The sequence below is a fragment of the Macrotis lagotis genome, chromosome 1, assembly GCF_037893015.1.
Source record: "Macrotis lagotis isolate mMagLag1 chromosome 1, bilby.v1.9.chrom.fasta, whole genome shotgun sequence".
Lineage (NCBI taxonomy): Eukaryota > Metazoa > Chordata > Mammalia > Peramelemorphia > Peramelidae > Macrotis > Macrotis lagotis.
Window position 1 is genome coordinate 514,994,846 of NC_133658.1, and position 22,147 is coordinate 515,016,992.

The 22,147-nt window shown below is 34.8% G+C and overlaps 1 protein-coding gene across 13 annotated transcripts in view; it reads left to right on the plus strand.

Moving 5' to 3' along the window:
• CASK (calcium/calmodulin dependent serine protein kinase) overlaps positions 1-22,147 on the plus strand; it is a 466,034-nt gene that overhangs the window by 406,736 nt on the left and 37,151 nt on the right. For all 13 annotated transcript variants that reach the window (XM_074214148.1, XM_074214150.1, XM_074214151.1 and 10 more), the window contains 6 exons: positions 286-363; positions 3,419-3,499; positions 9,972-10,160; positions 14,604-14,682; positions 19,405-19,490; positions 21,161-21,229. In XM_074214148.1, the coding sequence (XP_074070249.1) occupies positions 286-363; positions 3,419-3,499; positions 9,972-10,160; positions 14,604-14,682; positions 19,405-19,490; positions 21,161-21,229 (582 nt within the window). The remainder of the gene's footprint in view (positions 1-285; positions 364-3,418; positions 3,500-9,971; positions 10,161-14,603; positions 14,683-19,404; positions 19,491-21,160; positions 21,230-22,147) is intronic.

Genomic DNA, 22,147 nt, shown 5'->3' on the forward strand with positions numbered 1-22,147 from the left:
TAGCCGTGTGGCCTTGGGCAAGCCACTTAACCCCATTGCCTTAGAAAATCTTTAAAAAAAAGTGAATGAGAAAATAATACAAATATCCTGCTGAAATCTTCAGATTTTATTTGAGATTCTTCTCTGCTCTAAAATAGTGTTTGTTGATTTAAATTTCAAACATTAGACTTTTAATTTACTACTAGGAAAATATGTAGGCTTTCACACTACTGCAAATAATTGAAGAATTTTGGGTCTTGTCGAACATCAAAATAGAATGTAATTCTTGCTTTTCTCTGCTTTTAGCTTTATGACAAAATTAACACGAAGTCTTCACCACATATCAGGAATCCTCCAAGTGATGCTGTACAGAGAGCCAAAGAGGTAATATTAAAACTTGCTTAAGTCTGTCAGGTTTGAATAATCTATTAGTTTGGTTGCACACATTTTTCTGTTTATGGGAAAATACTTTGGTTGAAAATAAACATAATGACCATAAATGTAATAATCTTTTAAAATGTCATTTATGTCCTTGATTTCTCTGGTGTCCTACTCCAGTATATTTATAGATCTTCTGGTTGTTCAACATTATTTGGTGCTCTAACTTATTCAGTTGATTTTTAATCACAATGATAATTTAATGCAATTATATGCAGATTTGAAAGTCATTAAAATTTGATCTGATAGTATTTTTCATAGAAAACATGTCAGCAGCATCACTGCCTAGTTGATAGTTGTTTCCTTTTGTTATGAACTTACTATATGAACTTGAGCCACTTAGCTTTTCTAATCTTCCCTGTCAACATTTTTGTTAATAGTTCTACTCATTTATTTCTAAAGTACTTAATATCATCCATTAGAAATACATTATTACTATGGAAATTTTTGTTGGCTTTTTGAAGATAGTAAAGCTCAAAAGAAGAACATAAACATTAATTAAATGTTTATAATTATTAAATAGTCAGATGCATTACAGACAATCATTACTGTATTGTTATATCAGCAGTAGAATTAGTTCAACTGAAAAAAGATATTTTTAAAGAATGTAATTCCCTTCCCTAAAGTTTCAAAGTCCAAGCCTTATAATTCAAATATAAAGTATATGAATTGAAAAGTGTTAAATGTCATGGGAATATAGTTATTGGAGAGGCTCTCACACCTATTTACACAGCTCAACTAACCACTTATTTTCTCTGCTATTCACCAAAAAGTCAAAGAACATAACCAAGTGACTAACAGTAATTATTTCCTCTTTGCTTCACCATGTCAAGGTGAGATGAGCCTTCTAATAACCAGAATCCTATTTCTTGATTAAGAGTACCCTTGTAGGGGCAGCTAGGTGGTTCAGTGGATAGAGCACTGGACCTGGAGTCAGGAGTACCTGAGTTCAAATCAGGCCTCAGACACCTAATAATTACCTAGGTGTGTGGCCTTGGTCAAGCCACTTAACCCCATTTGCCTTGCAAAAAACTTAAAAAAAAAAAAAGTACCCGTGTAGAATATGCACTTTGAATAACAACTTTGGAGATATAATTTCAGAGACCATTCCAACCAATCCACTAGTTTTATGCATAAGAAAAGAGGCATAGTTTAATGATTTGTTAGCCATGGTTTATTTTAATAATAGTGACAGAAACATCATGTTTTAACAATACAGCCAGAACTAGCTGAAATGATATCTGTATCTCACAAAAATCCTGTATTTTCTCTGATTGTATTTTAAAAAAGTATGTGACATGTTTTTTGCCTTTAAGGCTTTTATAATAATTGCTTCCTGTCCTCAAAGTTTATATCATTCTGTGTAGCATTTTCATAATCATAATCTAGATTATTTCTGGGTCATATTAATGACTTTTTTCCCCCTGTGACTTCCATTTTTGGTTATGTAAACATTAACTTCAGACCAAACTTTTAAACATAACAAACAGTTGTTTGCTGTCTAAAATTATCTTTTAGAGCCCAACATATTAAGTTAAAATAGCAACAATATGCTTATCCTGAAAAGAACAGACCTTTTTCCCTCTAGACCATATTATGAAACTAAGTTTTAAATGGGCAAAGTTCATCTAAAGAGAAGGATATGACTTTTGCAAAATACTACTTCTTGAAAATTTGAAAATTCTACCATTTACCTGTTTGGGTATTGATTTAAAAACTAATAAGAATAGAAAAATTCAATATAAAGAAAATGAAAAACCACATTGCTATCTTCAATTCCCTGTCAATGATTCCTAGGAAGGAACCTTTGCCAGAAGCAGACTCCTCTGATTGGGCAGGGGGGAGGGACAAGTTGGTTTTGTTTTGTTTTATAATTTGGTGAGTTGCATGGAGGATAAATTGATCATAATTAGGTAGGAAAGAAAATTAGTGAAATTAGGAACTTTTTTCTTCCCATTCTTAGATTACTTTGAATTGTTTCTATTTTGAATGATTTTTGATTGTGTGAAGAGGGGAATTGTAGAAGAGGGAAGAATTCACATTTAGTATTTAAGAACATTTGCACAAACTTTTATTAATTTTTCTTTGGAAGGTGAATTTATTTAGAATGGTTTTTTGTATTCACTAGTTCTCCCAGTCCCCTGTCTCCAAAGTCATATTACCTTTGCTCTAATTTAGATTTTATTTTGCTTTATATTCATTGTTCTTTGCAGGATTATTTTAAAATATACTTTAGTGATATTAAGAAACATTTAAGTGCTTACTGTTTTTATATCACATAGTGTATCTTTTACCCCTTCTCTCCAAAAGCCATCCCTTATGAAAAAAAGAAACAAGTTCAGCAAAATTAGGACAATAGTAAAAATTTGGCATTAATTATTTATTATAAACCTCTTCCTCCTTCCACCTCTACACAAAAAAAGGGGGGAGGGGAGAATACCTTCTCAATTTTTCTTTAGGACCAATATTGGTTTTAATTTTAATTTGTTGTTGTTCTCTATATTTATATTTAGGTTTCTTTTTTAACATTATTTTCCATTAAACTCTTGGATTATATTTTACATAATGAGGATAAAAACTTCTGAAACAATCTATACAATGTATTGCTATATACATAAATCTTCTATAGTGTCAAAAAAGAAACCTAGGGACGGCTAGGTGGCTTAGTGGATAAAGCACCAGCCCTGGAGTCAGGAGTACCTGGGTTCAAATTCGGTCTCAGACACTCAATAATTACCTAGCTGTGTGGCTTTGGGCAAGCCACTTAATCCCGTTTGCCTTGCAAAGAAAAAAAACTAAAAAAGAGAGAGAGATTTCCAAAAAAAAAAGAAACCTAAATAAAAGGATGCAATTTTCAAAAATCATTATTTTATCTACCAGAAAAATTGAGTAATATTTCTCCTTTTTATGAGGGGGAAAAAAAAACCTTACCATATTTTCTGAACTCCTTAGTATGCTTGTGACACTGTCGAGTTTTAATGATATATCCTTTACTTTATAGGTATTGGAAGAAATTTCATGTTACCCTGAAAACAATGATGCAAAGGAGCTAAAACGTATTTTAACTCAACCTCATTTCATGGTAAGTAACTCCACAGTTAAATTTTTTCTTGAAATTAAAAGCAGGGGCAGCTAGGTGGTGCAGTTGAAAAAGAGTACCAGCCCTGGAGTCAGGAGACCTGAGTTCAAATCCAGCCTCAGCCACTTAATAATTATCTAGCTGTGTGACCTTGGACAAGTCATTTAACCCCATTGTCTTGCTGAAAAAAAACCTAAAAAAAATTAAAACCAACACTTTAGAAAAAGTTTCAATGACATGCCACCCATTATAATGAAGAAAAATAATATTGTCCTCATAAAAATAGATTTCTAATTACCATCTTGCCAAATAAAGAACTTGACTGTAAGAATATATTAAATAATGTATATGTTCACCTTATAAATTAAGAATATGAAGAGCTATGATTCCAGTTCTCTATTTGATTTTTACTCTTATTCTATTAAAATGCACTCACAAATGAATTTGAACTGAATCCATTTGGCTTTTCACACAGGCATGACTTTCTTTAAGTGATAATATTTCAATATAAAAGAATAGAATGTTATAAATAGGGTATGGTAGGGTAGGGTAACTGATAGCTTATAAACTTATCTTTAAAATTCTATTTTCTTATAGAATATTTTAAAGAATTTATGAGATATTTTTATTATAATGCTAACTCTTAAGAAGTTATTGTTAATTTCATAGGATATAAATTACGATTTTAGTGTTAAATTGACATTATTTCATATTTATTTTCTCATCCTAACATAATTTTACATATAATTTAATATTAAAATGGTTAGGGAATGTTTTAAAATCCAGATACTTAAAATTTTAATCATTAAAAGCCAATAGTTTGTTTTATTAGAAGTTATTATATGCAGTATTACTGTGTCAACTGAATCTTTTCAATTACTTCTCATGAGAAAAAAATGTATAGAATTGCTTGTTTTTTTAAAAAATTGATAATTGGGGGCAGCAGTGGATAGTGATGCAGTGGACAGATCACCAGCCCTGGAGTTAGGAGTACCTGAGTTCAAATCCAGCCCTCAGACATTTAATAATTACATGGCTGTGTGGCCTTGAGCAAGCCACTTAACCCCATTGCCTTGGGGGGGGGGGGGGGAGTTGATAATTGTAATTAAGGGATCCAAAACTGAAACTGATAGAAGTACAAGATTTATTTTTAAAAGATTTTTTTAAAACAGATCTTGTTCAACTTATTTGGTTTTGATAATTAGTGACCTTTTTAAGCACAACATTCCATGAAGTTCCCCTTTATTTTATTCTGACTTGGCAATTATTTTTAACTCTGGATGGTAGTTGGATTAGCTGTATCATCTGAAGAGAGAAACTCTTTGACATCTTTGGTATAGACAGAGAAGTGAAAGTGTTTTTATTCTGGCTGCACATTTCCCCATGCCAGTGTCCTTCCTGTGAAAGAGAAAAAAAGAGGTGGGAAAAGATATGTTAATGAAAATGATAAAAAAAAATTATCTTTCCAAATGTGTATTGAACATAAGTATTTTAGGTAGTTAAAAGTATTTTCCAAATTCTGATCTCTCTCTCACTGGTTTTCATAGTACATCTACCTTTTCTCATGAAACAAATTTAAAGCATTACAAGCTTTAAAGTACTGTATATAAATAGAATGAATCCCTAAATCTGACCAACCATCTCACAAATGTGTTCTTTTGGCTGGGGGGGGGGGGTCAAATACGAAAGATTAAGTGTACAGAACAAATGCTATACAAAAATAGCCAAATAATTCTAAATTGAAAAATTGTTTTAAAATAGAATTATAATTTTTTGCCCATAATTATTTATCAGAAAAAAACCCAAATTTCGAAGAAGTTCACCACCAGAAGGTTAGCAGCTAAGTTATGAATTTTTTCTACCATAGCAGATCATGAAAACTTATCTCCTCATACTGGGGGTCATTGCAGTCCACCTCAGAGAGTCAAAGTTAATACCTACACAGATAGAAATCACAGAACTTAAATAAATAAGTAGTGCTGCATAAAACATTAAGGGCTGTACCTCAGAGCTTTCTGACTTGGTTTATATACATTTGATATTCTTCAGCACTTCAACTTTCCATCTGTTATACAAAGCAGGGGGAAAAGTATGTCTATATGTTTTCAAAGAACAGAACAAGAGTATTATGTATGAAATCCTGAATCTATTCCATAATTTGATTTTTTTAAGTGTATAATAAATTCAAAACTTTTTTTTTTAGAACTGTCCTTCTTGTCTGTGTTTCCATCTGAACTTCCTTCTGGTTTTTTGTTTTTTTTTTTTTTACAAAAGAGTGCTCCAGTGGCTCTCTTGTTATCTTGGCAGCACTCCAGACAGTAGTTTCTGTCCCCTCACCATCAATTCCCCACAAAAATTAAAAAGAACACAATCCTTAAAAGAAAAATAAGGAGTCAAGCAAAGCAAATCCACATTCAGAAATATATTGTCTCACTCTATTGTCTCATCACTGCTTTGTCAGGAGTTAGATAGCATGTTTTATCACTAGAATTTGGGTGGGTCATTACATTGGACAAAGTCCTAATCTTTGGAAGTTGTTTTTCTTTACAGTCTTGCTGTTATTGTATAAAATTCTACACACTTTACTTTTCATCTCTAACACAGATCTTCTTAGGTTTGTCTTTTCACCATTTTATCAAGTAATCTCAGGTGTCCCTTATGTCATTTCTATTACATTTACATACTATAATTTGCTTAACTATTTGTCCAGTTGATATGCACACCCTTTGTTTATAGTTCTTAATATTTGTAAAAGAAAAATTCTTATACATATTTGTTATACATATAGGTCTTTTCTTCTTTAATTTCTTTGGGATGTAAATCTAAAAATAGGTCACTTTTGCTACATGATTCGTTCACTTACTTTTCCTGTCATACATTTCCTAAAGAATATATTTTATGCCACTTCTTATTAAGTCATTTCATCTGCTGCCTTCTTATTCCCACCATATAGCTCTGTATCACCCTTTGGTCCACCCACAGTTTTTATTCTTTTAGCAGAATTAGTAGAATAATATTGGTATTTTTAAAAATAGGTGGGTTTTTTGATAAGGGAGCAGATTAAGATTGTTAAAAGTCTTGGTTTAATTTACTAAATGGGTCAACAGGGTGACATAGTGGATAGAATGCTGGGCCTGGAATCAGAAAGACTTATCTTCTTGAGTTCAAATCTGACTTGAAACACATGCTAATTGTGAGACTGTGAGTAAGGCACTTAACCTTGTTTGTCTCAGTTTCCTCATCTGTAAAATGAGCAAAGAAGGAAACCACAAACCACTCCAGTATCTTTGCCAAGAAAACACTAGATGGAGTCATGAAGAGTCAAACAGCAACACAAAAACAACAGCAATAAATTTACTAACAAAAGTACAGCCTGTTCTTTTCCTCCTATTCAATTTTGGTTTCATATCCTTGTACGTGTACAATGCATATCATATGTGTTTGTGAGCAAACTCAGTGCTCAACCCAACTCCATATATATATATATATATTTATGAATATGTTTATGAATATTGGACATTCTTCATTCATTTGTTTCTTCCTATGTAGATTTTAAATTGATATGTCTCTTCTGGTCATGGATCTCATGGAGAATCCCCATTCATATTTAAGATTTGATATGTTCAGAGAACACGTTTGCTGACTGAGTGAACTCCTGAATTTCATTCTAGCAATATTTTATATCAGTTATACTTTTGTAAAACATGTTAATAATCTGAGTCAGCGGGGCAGCTAGGTGGTGCAGTGGATAGAGCACCAGCCTTGGAGTCAGGAGTACCTAGGTTCAAATCCAGCCTCAGACACTTAATAGTTACCTAGCTGTGTGGCCTTGGGCAAGCCACTTAACCCCATTTGCCTTGTAAAAACCTGAAAAAAAAATAATAATCTGAGTCAGTATATTTTTCATCATCCATTTCTCATTTTGTATCATCAACAGCTTGTTTAAATAGGCTAGGTTTAGATCTATTAGTATATGCCATCTTGTCTTCTCATCTTTAGACTTTCCTCTCATTTTCTTACTAACCATGGTCTTACCACACTCTAAAGGTGAAGTCTAAAGGGACACAATAACAGTTGTTCCTTGCCTGATCATATACAGTCAAATTCACTTTTTGCTTTGCTGTTCAGGGTATTTCCAGTCCAGCACCTCTCCTAATCTGCTCTGGCTTTATTCGTCTCTCCCATGAGAACATATCGAGCTATGTTTGCATTTAGCTTCAACTCACTTAGTTCCTATTTAGCTTCCTTAGTTGCTTTGTCATTGGACAAGAATCATATATATATAATATATATGTTACCAACAATTAAGGTTTGCATGTTAAATATTATTTTATTATTTTTTCCACTTTATTAATATAGAACAATTTATCTTCAGATGATAAAGTGCCATTTTTATAGGTTTCTTTGTTGTATGAATTAGCATTACCAAAAAAGACATCACCTTTGGTGAGGAATTTAACTTCCCTCAACATTAGGTTATTTCTCTGGCATAAACTTTTTTTGTCACAAAGACTATACTTTCAACCTTTCCAGTTTTATAAAACTGACCAGGGGCGGCTAGGTGGCGCAGTGGATAAAGCACCCGCCCTGGAGTCAAGAGTAGCTGGGTTCAAATCCGGTCTCAGACACTTACTAATTACCTAGCTGTGTGGCCTTGGGCAAGCGACTTAACCCCATTTACCTTGCAAAAAACCTAAAAAAAAAACTGACCAGATCTTTTCTTTTATGAACATAGTTTTCAAAAACCCAAAGTCAAATCTGTACCACAGTGATGCATTAATTAGGATTTCTGTGGATTATCACTTCTAAATCATCTAAACTCATGACTTAGATACAATCATTAAATTATTTGAGATGCTAATATCAGAGTTGTTAGTGTTGGTAAAGTGGCTAGAAGCTAGACTTAGGAGGCCCCAGGAAGGTCTGTGTTCAAATCCTACCTCTGATACATATTGTTTGACTACACAAGTCAACTTCTCTAAACTCAGTTTTCTCATATACAAAATCAAGTCAGTTTGTCCTCTTAGATCCCTTCAGATTCTTTTTTTTTTAAGATGTGTACAAGGCAATGGGGTTAAGTGGCTTGCCCAAGGCCACACAGCTAGGTAATTATTAAGTGTCTGAGGTCAGATTTGAACTCGGGTCCTCCAGACTCCAGGGCCGGTGCTCTATCCACTGCACCCCCTAGCTGCCCCAGATCCCTTCAAATTCTAAATCTGTTACCCTGTATGCAGGGCATGTTGTTTACTCTACATATAAAAAAAAAAAGCTTTAAACAGGTCTGTGATTTCATTGGTTTGGAAAACTCCCTTTGAGAAAACGCCTTTTACCAATCCAAATGAGCCCCTGTTCTGCTGCTTAGAATCTTAGTTACCTGAAACACTAAGAGGTTATGACATTGGCAGGTTGGATCAGCATGCCAGTCATAACTTTATTCAAGCCATTGATTTTTTAAATTGTTGAGCAGCACCAGACCAGGATCTGAGTTTAGGTTCACACCATTAGAAAATTCTTTCAACATTGACAGCAATCTTTATACCTTGCAAGCATAGGGATAAGAAACACCTGCAAAAACAAAAAACCTTAGAGTCAGTAGTCATTCTAGCTCACCTCATTCCAGCTTTCTAATAATAATATTTGTCCTTCATTTTCAAAGAAGACCACAACTTCAGGGAGGTGATGCCATGCATGACAAGCACATTAATCAGATTTGAGTGGGGGGGTGCCAAGTCACCAGCCTCACTTTCTCCTCCAAAGCCTTCTGGGTCCAAAGACCTGGACAACTGGAGATGGCCCTGGATGCAAGGCAGTCCCAGTTAAGTGACTTGCCCAAGGTCACCCAGCTAGCAAGAGTCAAGTATCTGAGGTTGGACTCAAACTCCTGTGCTCTATCTACTGCACCACCTAACTGCCCTCTATGACAGATGGTTATTTGACTAGGGTCTGAACACTTCCAGTGATGAGGAGTTCGCCACTTATTCAGGCAACCTTTTCCCTCTGGACAGTTCTGCTAGATTCCTTCAGAATAACTTGACATCACACTTATGAAAGACTTTGAGTTTTTCAAATCAGTTTACTAAAAGAAAACTTTTAAGAAAATCATAACTTCTAATCAGTCAGCTTTGAAATGACACAGTGTAGTGTTCGTGTTTTATTTTTTATATTTTATTTTGGTTTTTTTAATAACCTGAAATCATTTTACTTTAGCCTGACCATAGGGAGATAGAATTTTATCTACTTTGTAATGTGCTTTGGAAGATCTTGGAATGAAACCTGCTGCAGAAAATGAAAAGGATGCTTTCATGTTTATGCTGTGTTCTCTCATTGGTATATTAATATATTAATGAGTCACATAAGAACAGAACCCATCCCTTAAAATGTTTGTATCTTCAACTATTAATAAATATAAAATGAGGCACATAAATATTTGTTGACATTGATGATAATTATAATTTTTCTTCATGAATTCTTGCAGGCCTTACTTCAAACTCATGACGTAGTGGCACATGAAGTTTACAGTGATGAGGCATTGAGGGTCACACCTCCTCCCACCTCTCCGTACTTAAACGGAGATTCTCCAGAAAGTGCCAATGGTGACATGGATATGGAGAATGTTACTCGAGTACGGCTGGTACAGTTTCAGAAAAACACAGATGAACCAATGGTATGTGTGTGGGGAGGGGGGAAAATATTGTATGCCCTGCAAAAAAAAAAACTAGTATGCTTCCCAGGACATAACTGACTTGCCAGTCCATGTCGATGACTTAGAATTGTCCCTAACAACCACATTTCATCATCCCCACAAACAAAGATGATGCTATAGTGCTAAATGATAAATCTGAGAAAAATGAATTTATTCTCTTCCTAATCAGCAACTTGATCTCTACTTCAAACACTACACTATGTCATTTCAAAGCTGACTGATTAGAAACCATCATTTTCTTAGGAGTTTTCTTCTAGTTTGCTATACAGATATTTATAGTGAGAAAAAAGAAGATAACAGAACAGAACTCTGTGCATAATTCCTTTAAAAGCCAAAAGGTAAAACCTGTCTCCCTAAAGCATTGCTTAAAATCTCTTCAGATAAGCTTTCCTGACTCCACAGCTTTTATGAAGGTGTTCTTTACCTTTTTTTTCCAATTAATTACCCTATTTTTCCTCTACTTGTCTATTAAAAATAAAAAAGAAAGTAACAATTATGTTTGTAACAAATATGCTTAGTCAAACAAAACAGGTTGTTGACTGGAGGGGAAAAAATCTTTTCACATTGAAGGTAAGAATTGTCTGTCTGATGTCTTTGTATCTCCAGGGCTTAACCCAGTGCCTGGCACAGATGGCACAGATGGAAGAAATGCTTTGAAAATATTTATTGACTAATTTAGAGAAAAATCAGTCAAGAATTTTGAGGATTTAGAAACTTTGTGCAGTAATACTAATGTGATATTAAATATAGTTTTGTGTGATAGGAGCTACCTTCCATGTCCTGGAGAGTTTGCTGTCCCCCTGAGTCCTTGGCCAGGAGTACCTCATTCCCGCTTCTACACCATCGTTTTGCCACTGTAAATTCTTCCTTTGTAATTCATGAAATCAATTGATTAGCCAGTCCAGCATCTTTTCATGGTCATGTCCCAATCTCCACTTTTTTTAAATGGGCTTTGTACTTGACCTAGTCCTCCTTTCCACCCCAACTGCTGCCCTCACACTTAAGAACTTAGCATACATGCTGATTTCCCTTCAGATACCCTAGTCCCTCTGCATTTCAGCCTCCCATTATCTCTCACGTCCTCCGTTTTCATTCCAACTTGGCCATTCCGAGAAATGGTCATACTTTTGATCTGTTACTGATTCTGCCTCCAGGATCCAAAGTTTCTAAAATTCTTCCCTCTGTACACAACCTCATATCCTTCCATTTCTTCTGCTTTAGCCTTCTAGTCCTTACACCCTCTTTTTCTAGTCTTTCATCCCTAACAATTTAGTTGTTCTTTTATTAGCTCCCCTTGAATCCTTCCCCCCATTGTCCTCTTTCCAGATGTACCTTGTCATATCCCAGCCACTTACAAGCTGTGTGACCTTGAGCTGTGCTCAACCCTGACTGTCCCATCCAGGACCATTCCCAGTCCTGATTCATATCTGGTCACTGTACCCAGATGGCTCTGGAGAAGAAAGTGAGGCTGGTGACTTAGCATAACCCCAGTTCATTCAGATCCAGTTGAGATGCTTGTCATGACATCACCTCCCTGATGTCATAGTCTTCTAGGAGGACAAGCAAGTTGATGAAACAGAACCTCAAATGATCTGATCAAAGTGACCCAGGCAATCAGTGTCAGAACCTGGCTGCAAATACATCTCTTCCTGCCTTTGAGTAAGGGGTCCCTGTGGTTACAATGTAGGATTCCCTCCTTCCCATTACCTTACAGAATCCCTCAATTACTGCAGGGAATAACTCTAGGACCATACCCTTCAGGAAGCACTCTCAGCTTAGTTACTTCACATAATTTGTCACTGAATGCTGTCATTTATTTGTGTTTATATGATACTACCTCAGAACAATGTAAACCCTTTGAAGGCTAGGAGTTTTTAGTTTGTTTTCTTTGTAACCCCAGCAGCTCATAAAGTACCTTGCACATAATAGGCACTTAACAAATGTCAGATTTAATTTAGAAAGTTCTGAGTTATTAGATATAAGATTTATAGCTGATTCAACATTACATTGTCTTATATAGATATTCACCTTCATACCCTGTTCATACTTCATATTTCATACTCTGTTCAAACCATAACTTCCCTTTCTGTAGAAATATCATAGAATCTTTTCATGATGTGTGAGGACTACTTGTATTTGAAAACTGAAATGAAATTTTTAATGTAAAATGGGCCTAGTTAACTAGTGATATTTTGAAAAACCCATTATTCTCGTGGGTTACCTGTTACCCTTCAAGGATAACAAATACTATAGCTGATAGAATCCTAGTTATGGAGTTATAGAAATTAGAAATATATCCAAGTCATAAATCTGAAAACACTGTCATAGAGATAAATAGAACTTTCCCATGATTTTTTTTCTAACTTACAAATTATAAAATGTTACTTAGAATGTTTTTGATTTCTCAATGTTAATATAATAACATTCTTGTGCTTTTATGAAATATGAATTGTTAATTATAAAATATAAAAAATAATAAAATATAGTATTAATCACTCATCTTTTTTTAATGTTTGAGATTTCCCTCTTTTAAATAAAAATTCAATTTAATGATAAGAGAAAAAGTAGAAAAAAAATCCTTAAGAATTTGCTTCCTTTAAACTATAGCCTGTAGAACTCATTCACATTATCTCAGTATTTTCCAGTCTATTTGTAATTCCTCATGGGGTGACATTACTTGCTATGAGTTTTTCCATCGTGGATAAAATCAGCAGGCCCTAAATTGATCTTCTGCATCTTTCATAGCTAACTAAAGTCATACCCTTTATCAGTTGCCAATTAGGTTCTTAAACCCAGTGTTCTGCAGAAAGTTCTAAATATGAGAATATTAAGGTTACCAAGAAGTGAGATAAATCAAATTTGTGAGATGGCCTCACATTCCTTTGGTCTAGAGTGGTAAACACAACATATTCAAGATACTTTTAGCAGTAGTAACTAATGCTTCTTATATCCTGTTGAAATCATGTCTTAACATTGTTGTTCCTATTAGCAGTAGGAATGTCACACTTTTCTTTTTTCAGCAGTTGTAGAGGCAGCTATTCAGAATCACTTTAGGGACTATTTCCTTGAGTTCTGACTCTGCTTTCAAATCTGAGTATAAAATAAAAACCTGTCCCACCTCTTCCTTCTTCCTCTCACCTGAGCATGAGCTTGGCTTTATTTTCAACAAAGTCATAAACTTCTGAGACAACAGGGAAACTGGTTAAGAAATGTGGTAAAAATAGAATTTTTTTTTTTACTACTATCGATTTGAGATCTGGAAATTTCAAATAATTCAAATTTTCAGTGGCATATAAAGCCTTATGTTTTACTCCTACTGACCTTCAAGAATACTCTTCTCTTATTGGATTATCACTGTTAAGCTCAAATGGCACATTCTTAATAGTTCTTGGTAGTGTTACGCAATGGAAAGAGCACAGCATTTGGAGTAAGATAATCTGAGTTAAAATCCTGACCCCCCTAATTCTAGCAAAGTCAGTGTCTCTGAGCCTCACTTTCTTCATCTGTAACTTGAAGGTGGTGGCCAAAAAATATCAAGGGCCCCCTCTAACTTGAAATTTATTATCTTCTGATCATATAACTGAGCTATAGAAAACTGCAAAAAACTAAAAGGGTGTCATTTTCTCCAAAAAGCCTTTGTCTGTAGAGTTATATCTTTTTCCCCATCTGACATCACTCTACTTTGTTGATTTTCAGAAAACCTATTTTTTTCTTTCTTGTGATCTGCAAGAACACTGGAATTTTGTTTGGTAAAAACTGGTTTGAATCCCAGTTCTCATACTTATTTTGTGATATTAATCAATCTCTTAACTTCTCTAATTTCAGTCTCTTCATAACAAAATGGATCAATGGGTCATGCATAAATGGGACCCTTAGAGCATCTTGCACAGAGTAGTCCAGTTGATTTGAATTGAATCATAGTATTGTAGATTTATTACTGAAAGGAACCTCAGAGGGCATAGGTAAAAGACCCCTGTTTTACAGATAAGGAAACTGAAGGTCTCATAATAATTGAACAGGATTGCTCCTGTTCATCTCATAGAATTGTGATAAAGAAGCACTCTATAGACTTTAAAATATTTTATAAAAGTGAGATAATAATAATATTAAATAACTGTTTCTGGCAGGGGGTATTTTTAAGATTATTTTTATTTGCTATGATATTTTTAGACCTTTGGATTTTTTGTGGACTTAGGTTAGTGGAGCATTCATATACTTAAATCATTTTCCTAGCACTTCATATTTAACTATTATATAGAAATATAATGAATTTTCTAATAACAATTTTGTAATTACAATCAATTATTAGTTTAAATGGGTCTTTTCTGTAAGGAATCACTCATCTTGAAAAGGATAAGTCTTTTATTCATATAATTACTCTATGTGTATTTTATTTTTCAACAGGGAATCACTTTGAAAATGAATGAACTAAACCATTGCATTGTAGCAAGAATTATGCATGGGGGAATGATTCACAGACAAGGTAATATTGGCACATAAATGCTAGTTGTCTTGATGCAGTTTATAACTGTATATTATCTGAAAAAATGATTTTTAAAAATTAGATCAAACTGTTTCTTGAAAGCTGTTTCTTTTAGTAGCTTCTTTGTTGTTCTAATTGTAGTCTGCCTTAGTTTTTATTTCAACATTCCATTTATGTCAAAGGTCAAGTGTGTCAAGTGTCAAGTATTGAATGCCCTTATTGCATCAACTCTTATTCTCTAGCATTTCTAAGCTGTGAGTCAGTTAGCCTTGGAGAATCCATTGTCCCTCCAAGTCCAGAGCTGAGTCTTGTCATTAATAATGCAAGAATTAAAAGGTGGCAATGGTATGGGAGGCACATTAGGTGTACGCTTATGCATCCTCAGTATACCTAAGTATTAAGGACAGTTTTTGTAAGAAAATGCATAAAGTAATTGTTAAATATTTGTCAGGTTCTCTTTTTGTTTTTTTAAGGAAATAAGCATTTAACACTAGTTAACTCTACCCTTTTGTTCCCTGAAGGGGAAACTATGTTGGAAGTGAAAAAATGGCATGACTCTTTCTCAATAGCATCATTCATTACTGTATAATAGTTTTTGCTAAAGAGACTAAAGAAAGATACTGGAAAACCTGCTTAATTTTAGTAGCAACAGGCTGTAAAAAGACTCATTAAATCAGTCCAGTGATCTAACAGTTTCTTAGATCAGAATTCTAGCTACCATTAAATCAACAAGCATTTATCAAACTAGTCTCTCCAATGATCCAGGCACTGTGTTAGTCATTAACACACACACAAAAAAAAAACAGAAGTAAATTAGTTCCTGCCCTCAGAAAACTTATTTTCCATCAAGGTAACACTTTTGTATGTGGTTTTGCCTTTGCAAAAAGGGCTACCACCTCTCATGAGACACAGGGGTAAAGGGGGAGAATATGTGAAAGCATCTAGGTGATGATAGATGAGAAAGAAGAGGGAGCTCTTGGTGAAAGACCTCAATATGAGGCTGGGTTCTTCACTGAGAGAATAAAGGAGATGAGGGAGTCTTGGGAGGTTTGGGAAAGATGCTGTGGTTAGTGGGATAATGTTGATTAGGAAGAAATAAAGATAAGACTATGTAACACAAATTTATAGTGGACCTAGTTGGGACAGTTTCATGATTTTTTCTCTAGCTTTCTTCAGCATCATGTGATTTGTAGTCAATATCACAGATGGCAGGAATAATCCAAGGCTAAGGCAAGATTAATTGTACAATATGGGGACAAGAGATTCTAAAGAGAAAAGGATCATGTTGGTTTATCAGAAAAATGAAGTTAGTGCTTTTCAGTGGTGATACCTAAGGAAAGAATGGAGGGAAGAAAGGATTGGAGATCAGAGTGAGGATAAAGAATTAGGTTTGAAGTTGGCAAGCAGAAAGAAAGATGAGATTGTGATTAAATAAAGAAATTTCAGAGGCCATGAATATGAAAGTATAACATTATGTAAGTGAGAGTCAGATCCAGAAGTGCATCATCCCTATGTAGCTAAGTGAGTTGAAGAATTAAGTAATGGGAAATGAGTTTGTTAAGGAAGTTAGGAAATTTGAAGGAGTATAAGTATGAATATTGAAAGTTTGCTAATAGAAGGATAGAACTTGGGGGATGAGAGAATTGCTGTTCACCAGGCATTAAATTGAAAAAGGAAGGGGAATATGCTGAAGGTTGATAGACAACAGCTGTTGGGAAGTAAATATGGATTGAGTATTTTCAAAGGAAGAAAAATTACTGAATAATAATAATAGAGGGGAAAGTGACAGTGGGAAGCAAAGAGTATTCCAACTTATTTACCGTAACAGATGAGTTAAAGTGTGAGTGAAAGTGCAACCAGTTCTGGAAAAAAAATGACCATGGAAAAAGATTCGTGATGGAAAATGTCATTCATATCCAGAGAAAGAACTGAATGCAGATTCTTTCTTGTAGTTTTCCCTTTTGTTCTGATTCTTCATTTACAATATGACTAGTGTGGAAATATGCTTACCACAATTATATGCATAACTGATAACAGGTGAGTTGCTGTCTTGGGAAAAGAAGGAAGGGGGGAAATATGGAATTCAAAATTTTACAAAAATGAATGTTGAATGTTGAAAACTCTGTACATGTAACGGGGAAAAAAACAAAATACTATCAAGTGCAAAGAGGTGGGTAGCTTTAGAGTGAGGAATTGGTAGGGTCGTTTGAGAAGGATGAAAATTAAGGAGTCTTCAGTAAGTGATGGGTTTGAACAGTTCAGAATCACTGGAATAGGGAGGCAATGATTGGGTGAGAATATCTTAGTCACTGAGGTATGTCAGTGTCCAGAAACGATATCTACAGATCTCAATAAAGAATAAGTTCAGAGTAGGTCAGACATTTTCCAAGAAAGCTTAAATATAATAACAAATCTACTAAGTCTTTGTAGATGAAGAAATCGGCACCCAGAGTAAAGCACCATCAAATGCTGGAGCAAATAATTCTGGAGTTTGGAGGATGAGAGGAGTTTTGCTATCTGGAGTAGAAGGGAAGGACCTTGCAGTATTGAGTATTGAGGTTGTGAGTTCCTTGAGAGGCAGAGACTTTCTTCATATGTCCAATGCACAGAACTGTGTCTGACTCATATGCTGCTTAATAAATGTTTACTGACTGACTGATACTTAATAAATGTTTGTTGAATTTCATTTAAAAATTAAAAATACTGAACTATGAGGGTAGAGATCAGATGGGAAGGGAAAAAAAAAAATATATATATATATATATTCAGTTCTTAGTTCTGGGATGAATTCTTTGAAAAAAGAGGTAATAGTGATATGGAGGCGAATTAGGTGATTACAACAAGTATATGAACAGTGTGATAGAGACAGATCAAAACAGACTGAGTGACACTCAAAAGAAGTTGATGAGTGATAACAGAATGAAGGTTTTGAAGTAGTAATCTAGAGCAAGAATTGGGCTGACTTCTAGCTCACTGTGGGGTGGGATAATGGGAATGGGAATATTAACAGGTGAGAGTTGCTGGTTCCAAAAAAAAGAGGCAAGGGATGAGGTGTCTTCTGAAGAAAGTAAGATTTCGGGGCAGCTAGGTGGCATAGTGGATAAAGCACCAGCCTTGGAGTCAGGAGTACCTGGATTCAAATCCGGTCTCAGACACTTAATAATTACCTAGCTGTGTGGCCTTGGGCAAGCCACTCAACCCCATTTGCCTTGCAAAAAACTTAAAAAAAAACAGGAAAGAAAAAAGAAAGTAAGATTTCTATGAGTACCAGAAAACAATAAAAATAGAGCCCTAGGACAAATGACTATTAATGATAAATCAGAGGTTCCGGTTGAATAGGAAAGTAATGTGTGTCCTTCATTTTCAAAGAAGACCACAACATCAGGGATGTGATATCATGAAAAGCACATGAATTGAATTTGAGTGAAGGGGATGCTGTGTGCCAAGTCACCAGCCTCACTTTCTCCTCCAGAGCCATCTGAATCCAGGGGCCAGATATGAATCAGGACAAATGGAGATGGCCCTGGATGCAGGGTAATAAGGGCCAATTGACTTGCCCAAGGTCACAAAGCTAGTAAGTGGCAAGTGTCTAAGGCTGGATTTGAACTCCTATCCTCCTGAATCCAAGGCCACTGTGACACCTAGTTGCCCTAATAATGCTTATCTTTCCTTTTCAAAGAAGACCACAGCATCAGGGAGGTGATATCTTGACAAGCACATGAATTTGATTTGATTGAGGGGGGTGCTGTGCTAAATCACCAATGTCACTTTCTCCTCCAAAGCCATCTGGGTTCAGTGACCAGATATGAATCAGGATGACTGGAGATGGCCCTGGATCAGGGCAGAGTTAAGTGACTTACCCAAGGTCACACAGCTAAATTAGTAAGAGTCAAGTGACTGAGGTCAGATTTGAATTCCCATCCTCCTGAATCCAAGACCGGTGCTCTATCCACTGTGCCAGGAAATTAGGAAAGAAATTAGGAAATTAGGGAAGACAGGGGCCAGGGAGGACCTAGGTTATTGCTGGATAGAGAGAAGAATGTAAGGGAAAGGGTAGTATGGAAGATGTCTTTTGAACTGCACAAATAGACTAATTACCTAATTAAACATTTCCTAATTGCAAACTACTGTATTAAGTGCTAGAGATACAAATAGAAAAGTAAACTAGTCTCACTTTCTCGTGGTAGAGACAACATACCTCTGGGTAAAAGTGGAAAGATACAGTGGTTCTTAGGATTCAGAGGCAAAGCAGATGGCAGTGCCTCTTCTTTAATGTCATTATCATGTAACTAGATAATTAGATTAAACAGAATATTTAATTTTAAATAACAAAGTTGACTATGCTTTGATTTACTTTCAGAAAGCTATAAAAAGTTATTTCTTGCCTAAGTTTAGTATTTTCTACGCTTAATTTTTTTAAATGGATTTGTTATTTTGTTGACATAGATAAGTTCCTTGGAAAAAACTCTTATCTACCAATGCAAATCAACACTACTCTACAATCTATAGTTTTAAGCTTAGTTTCCTGGGGTGACAAAAATTAACGAACGATTTGCCCAATGTCACACCTATGTCTCCTTGACTTGGCTAGCTACTTTTGTCTTTCTGAAATACTTTCTTTTGATATTTTAATGTTTTCTTTATTTCATTTAAATTAAATTTTATATAAAAATATGCCATTTTTGCCTTAAAAAAATAAGTTGGTTTTTTTTTACTCTTTAGGTACTCTTCATGTAGGTGATGAAATCCGAGAAATAAATGGTATCAGTGTAGCAAACCAAACAGTGGAACAGCTGCAAAAAATGCTTGTAAGTAAATAATTTATCTGTTCAGAGACTGGGGGCAGGGAAGAGGGGATATTATTTTCATATTCACAAAATCATGTATTTTCTTTTTTACCTACAAAGTATCTCTAATAACTCTATTAATGTGGACTTTGACTCTCATGTCAACAGATTTTTGATAAATAGTTCTCATCTAAGAGAATGTAGAATCATTTTTTCTCCCAGAACATTTTTATCTTCAGTATTTCCCTCTGCATCCTTGTTTCACTGTATAGATATAAGACCTCTTTGCTAGTATGTTATTATAATTAATTCTTTACTATACTTCATTTTCCTGCCATGAACATTATAGAAAAATCTCCTTTATGATCCATCTAGATTGATGATTATGGCTTACTTGCTTACACAGAGACTAATTCAGTAGAAGACCTCATCAGCTCACACCTCAACTATTAGAGTAGCATTTTGGTTTGTCCCCCTGCCTTAAGTTTCCCCATTCCAGTCCATCCTCCACTCAGCTGCTAAAGTGATCTTTCTAAAGCACTCAAGAAAATCAATGGTTCCCTACTAGATCAAATATAAAATTCCCTATTAAGCCTTTAAAGCTTTCACAGTCCAGCCCTCCCCTCCTTGTATTCTACACTGATCCAATTACTGTTTCTTATATGTGATGCTCCAACTGGCAACTCAGTGCCTTTCCCCTGGTTGTCTTCAATGCCTTGAATGCTCTGCCTTCTTCGTTCTGCCTCCTGGCTTCCTACAAGACTTGGCTCAAATCCCTTCTGCAGAAGTCATTCCCATTCCCCACTCCCCTCTCCACCTCTCTACTATCCTCTAACTCCCCCACTCCTACTCCTACTGCCTTTTCTTTGAGGTTACCTTCTAAGTGCAGGAAATATACATTAAACTTTTTTTTAAGCAGTGCCTGGCAAATGATAAATGCTTAAGAAATATGTATTGGCCAACTGAATGCACATTGGTTAGAGAAGGTGAATCATAGCAAGAAGTTGGTTTACTCTTTGAGGAAGGGGGTAAAGTTAACTACATATTTAGTCATCTATACTCAAAGTTTATGAGAAAGAGAGAAAAATTGTTTCCCAGATCAGTTTTTTAACAGCTAATAAGTAGCTTTATCTTTCTAACTCTTCTTAAAATCATATACCATCTCCACCCCACATTCTTCCTTCTCTTGATTTGTTATTATAGGAATGTCAAGAATAGTCAAAAAGTGAGAGAAAAATATATTACAGCTCACTAATGCTGTAGCATTTTAAGTATAATTTTGTGTGATTAGTTTCCTTTTGACCACTTTATTTGTGCTTTTAAAATGTTGTAATACTAGCAACTGTCTGTAGCTGTAGGTATTCTATAGTACTTTGGATCATTTCTATAAAATTTGTTAAGAGCATAATCTATCACATCACTCTTTCTCTGAGGAAGTCAAATTTTATATAGATGATTTAAGGACATTTTCCAAGAAACTAACTGAATTTAAGAACTCTTTCATTACCAACTCTTGTTACAATAAACCAGAATTTTTCACCACTTCATTTTTTTATTATAGAATGCAATCATAATCTATACTGAGATCTTTAATGACTATATTGCAGTTGTTAAGTAATTTTTTAAGATGGTTGTTTTACTGAGACATTTATTTGTGAAGTTAAAAAGAAAACCTACCCTTTATTTTCCAGAGGGAAATGCGGGGGAGCATTACCTTCAAGATTGTGCCAAGTTACCGCACTCAGTCTTCATCCTGTGAGGTAATGAACCTAATGAACTATTCCCTTTTCTTCTCAGTCCTGTAAACTAACTGCCTGCTGATGGCTGAATGTAATTGCTTTCTGGAAAACCATTCTGCCTGTGCTGTTAGATCACGCACACCAATTTTACAACAAAGATAACGGAACAGAGGAATGGGGCCCACCTGGCTGCTCAGGGCAGGCTCCAGATGCATTTCGTCAGCACCTTGACTAATGCTTTGCAACTCAAAATCTAAAATAGAGGAAGAGTCCTTATGTAATGATTTGGTGCTTATGGAAGAAAAGATAGATTCTCAGAGAAAGTAATAAGATCATAATTGTAGCAATATTTCCAAGAAGAACTTTTTACTTCCTTGTTAAGTAATCTCATAAGTAGTTCTTCTTTCCAAGAACATGAAAAGTGATCTCTTATGGGGTGGCTAGGTGGCACAGTGGATAAAGCACCGGCCCTGGAGTCAGGAGTACCTGGGTTCAAATCCGGTCTCAGACACTTAATAATTACCTGTGTGGCCTTGGGCAAGTCACTTAACCCCATTTGCCTTGCAAAAAACCTAAAAAAAAAAGTGACCTCTTAATGTAAAGCATTGACTTGAGATTCTGTTTCATTTTGGGGAGATTTACTCAAATGATTGTGACAATTAATTCTGATTGAATAGTTTGCATATATAATATGAAACTGATGACTTAAAACTTCTAAAAGAAGATAGGTATATGTTGACCTTTTGTGGATTTGGTAAAAGTTATAGAATGTTTATAAAAAATTAAATTTGCTAAAGTAATTCCCATGAATGATGTTAATCTAGTTTTAGTGTAATTACTGAATAAAATGAAAAGCTTGATTTTTAGACAGGATGTTTCTCAGATTTAGGAATATATGCTGACATATTATTAAATGATACCAATCTTTCCATATTACAC